Source organism: Penaeus monodon, chromosome 31, assembly GCF_015228065.2.
Source record: "Penaeus monodon isolate SGIC_2016 chromosome 31, NSTDA_Pmon_1, whole genome shotgun sequence".
NCBI lineage: Eukaryota > Metazoa > Arthropoda > Malacostraca > Decapoda > Penaeidae > Penaeus > Penaeus monodon.
The window spans coordinates 1,945,461-1,948,307 of NC_051416.1; the positions used below are offsets into that span (position 1 = coordinate 1,945,461).

At 43.1% G+C, this 2,847-nt stretch overlaps 1 protein-coding gene and 1 long non-coding RNA gene across 2 annotated transcripts in view; both read left to right on the forward strand.

Moving 5' to 3' along the window:
• The window catches only part of LOC119592979, a gene marked incomplete at its 5' end in the record, with an annotated part of 14,632 nt that extends 12,734 nt beyond the window's left edge, over window positions 1-1,898 (forward strand). The window contains 1 exon segment of the mRNA XM_037941865.1: window positions 1,798-1,898. Within this exon segment, the coding sequence (XP_037797793.1) occupies window positions 1,798-1,805 (8 nt within the window).
• Window positions 100-991, forward strand: LOC119592981. Its single transcript, XR_005230490.1, has 3 exons — window positions 100-183; window positions 800-834; window positions 935-991. It is a non-coding gene; the product is annotated as an uncharacterized LOC119592981 (long non-coding RNA).
• Window positions 1,899-2,847: the final 949 nt, after the last annotated feature.

A 2,847-nucleotide genomic window follows, 5' to 3' on the forward strand; every position in this document is an offset into this window, starting at 1 on the left:
AACTAAACAACATAAACAATACCAATAAAAAAAATATCCGTTTTCTTTAAAAGGTTTGCGTTCGTAGATGGCGGACGTGTCGCCAAAAAGGCCAAATTCCTTGTTTCAAAATATAAAAGGCCAAGAAGACGGTTGTTCGTCAGACACAAGTCGAAGATGAGGTCGAATACATTCTTTGTTGTGGTGAGTGTAATGTGTTTTGTGTTTGGGTTAATCGAAGATATTCAAGTGTTAGTTAATTAAATATGGAAACTTGGTTTGGTTGTTGAATAAATATTTAATGCAAAGCTAAAGAAAACTTGTAATTTTAATTCTACAAATGCTTGATTATTACGCTATCAACGGTGATAAAACACTGATGCTACTATACTTACCATTGATGCTAAGAGTTAATGCAAAAATCTAATTTAAATAACTGGTTTAGTCTTTCAAATGGCTGTAATTTGCTAGCTTCAAAGGTCTATATTTTAGATGGGTGATTAAATGCCTCCTACATTAGGGTTTTGCTCTCCAGGTCTTTATCTTTTTAAAATAAACTAGGCCATATTTGGCTTCGTCAAGAATAAATTTCTAGGAAGATGGTTCCCAGATTGAAAAATAACTGGTCCAGTTGAAGTTACCATTCAAATATCTAGGTAAACTTGAACCATGCGTTTGTCGGCAAAGGATGTCGTTTAACCTGTCTACCTACATAGGCTTTAATAACTTAGTAAACCTAATAATGGCATGAGGTGGGAGCGTGTTAATAGCTTAATTACGGTTTTCTATAAGATGTCTGAATTCAATTTTTACTTTTCAGCTGGCCCTGGGGTTAGCCCTTGTTGCAGCCAAAGAGTAAGTAACCACTTTATACACCTAAAAAACAATGTTTTCGATAACATGCCTAAATGCACATCCGGTCCATGAAGGGAGCTAAAAGATCCCTTGTTTCCAGGGACTTGCGAAGCGAACGCAGCGTTACGGCAGATAACACCTTACTCGAAGTAGTGAAAAACAACCAGACAAATTTCATTTGCGGCAATGCAAGACCTTGATCAGTGTGTGGAAAGGGGGCGGCCCTTTTCACTCGCCCTGCATTGAGGACCACTTCTGTTCGGAAAAGCCCCATTTGGCGGGGTATCTGCTACCCAAAAAAAAAAAACCCTGGCTGCACCGCGTGGGGCCCACGAGTTCCGAGTGGCCCCCTACGACACTCGGGGTTTCTTCTCTTGCAAGTGTTGGCCCACCCCGAGAACTACAATGCCCAGATGGTATGGTCTTCGATAAAGGTCGGCAGTGCCAGGGGCAAGTCCCTGCCCCCATGCGTGGTGGGGGACTTTGCCCAAACCCCAAACAAAATGCAGTGAAAACTACTCGTGCTTAGCCTGCGCAGTGGGTGGCTGCAGAAAAAATTCAGTGCACCAATGACATGAGTAAACGAAAAAAAGGATCATGTGAAGATCCGTGCATATACCAGTTCGGGCCCGCAGGAAGGCCCTTACCCGACCTTTTGAACAAGCAGAATTACTTTGAATGCTACTGCTTTTTTTTGGGGTTTGCAGCAGCTACGTTACAGCTGCCCCCAGAGCTACAGGTGGGTATCGTGCTCCAGGGGGGGGCCGTGCGTGGAGGGGCCCTGGAGATAAAAAATTTTAACTATGCCTTCGGGGGTGCGAATCCCCGACAACCTGGTCCAGGGAGTATAATTAATACTTCATAGAGGCATATCGTGGTTAACGTTACCAAACTATGGTTTATGGAACCAGATTACCATGTGGAGATGACTACTTGATAGCTCTTGACTGTTTTCTTTTTCAGGGCCATAAACGGAAAGGAAAGGGTGATTTGGTCGCAACACTGAGTGGATTGGGGCCAGACTTCTACTTCGATATGTGTCTTGAATAAAAATATTAAGTTTTGTTTGGCTTGTGCTTCTCCTATTTTAAAGTAACCACCTGTATAAAGCAAGGATTAAGTTACTACTTGCTCATTTTATAATCCAGGATCTCCCTTTATTCTCATCACTACCATACATTTTTGACAGGACAGTTTATCATTTTTGCCACACTACTTTCACCAGTGCTATGACGTCTGATGTATGGTATTTTCTTTGGTTTGCAACTGCTAAGCAATACAAATGGCTATATAAATGCGTTTTGATGAATTGGCAAATGCTTATCTTTAGATTGTTGCAACCCACAAATGACCAGATATGAATCTGCTTCTGCAGACTGGTGTCAGACTTATCTGGCTCTGACAAGGGGTCGAGTCGCAGGGCATGCTCGAAGGGTAGATGCAAGTCGCCTGGAGGGGTCCTTGGCATGCAATAGGAAAAAGCAAATTGCCCCTTTAAGGGTTTCTGTAGAATGAGACCCAAAAATGGAACATTTTTGAACCCACCGCCCCAGATTTCGTTTGTGGGTCAACGTACAAAGCTGCCCTCGACCGGGTTCGTTGAACCCTTTGTGGCAGCAGCTGTTAAAGGCTTGTTTCCGTAGGTGATGGGGTCCATTTCTTGCTATGAGGCAGGATATTAAGGGTTGCCATGGACATAAGCTGCTGGATCAGTGGTAGAGAGCTTGTCCATAGCCCCCGTCTGTGCCCTTTGGAACTATTGGGGGGGGGGGGGGGTTAAGTCTTTTTATTTTCTTGTTCCACCCATTTGCTGAGGTGACGAATGTTGACTTTACAAATAGATGTTATCGTCTCCCCCCCCCCCCAAGAAGTGATGTCGATGGTGCTAAAGGTAGTGTGAAGAAAGCTGGGGAGACATAGGTATATCAAAATTGGAAGAAATAGAAGGCTTGATCTTGGAAATGTTTTAAATGTTTTAAGATTCTCGGAGACTTAGTCGGAAAATTTGGGGGG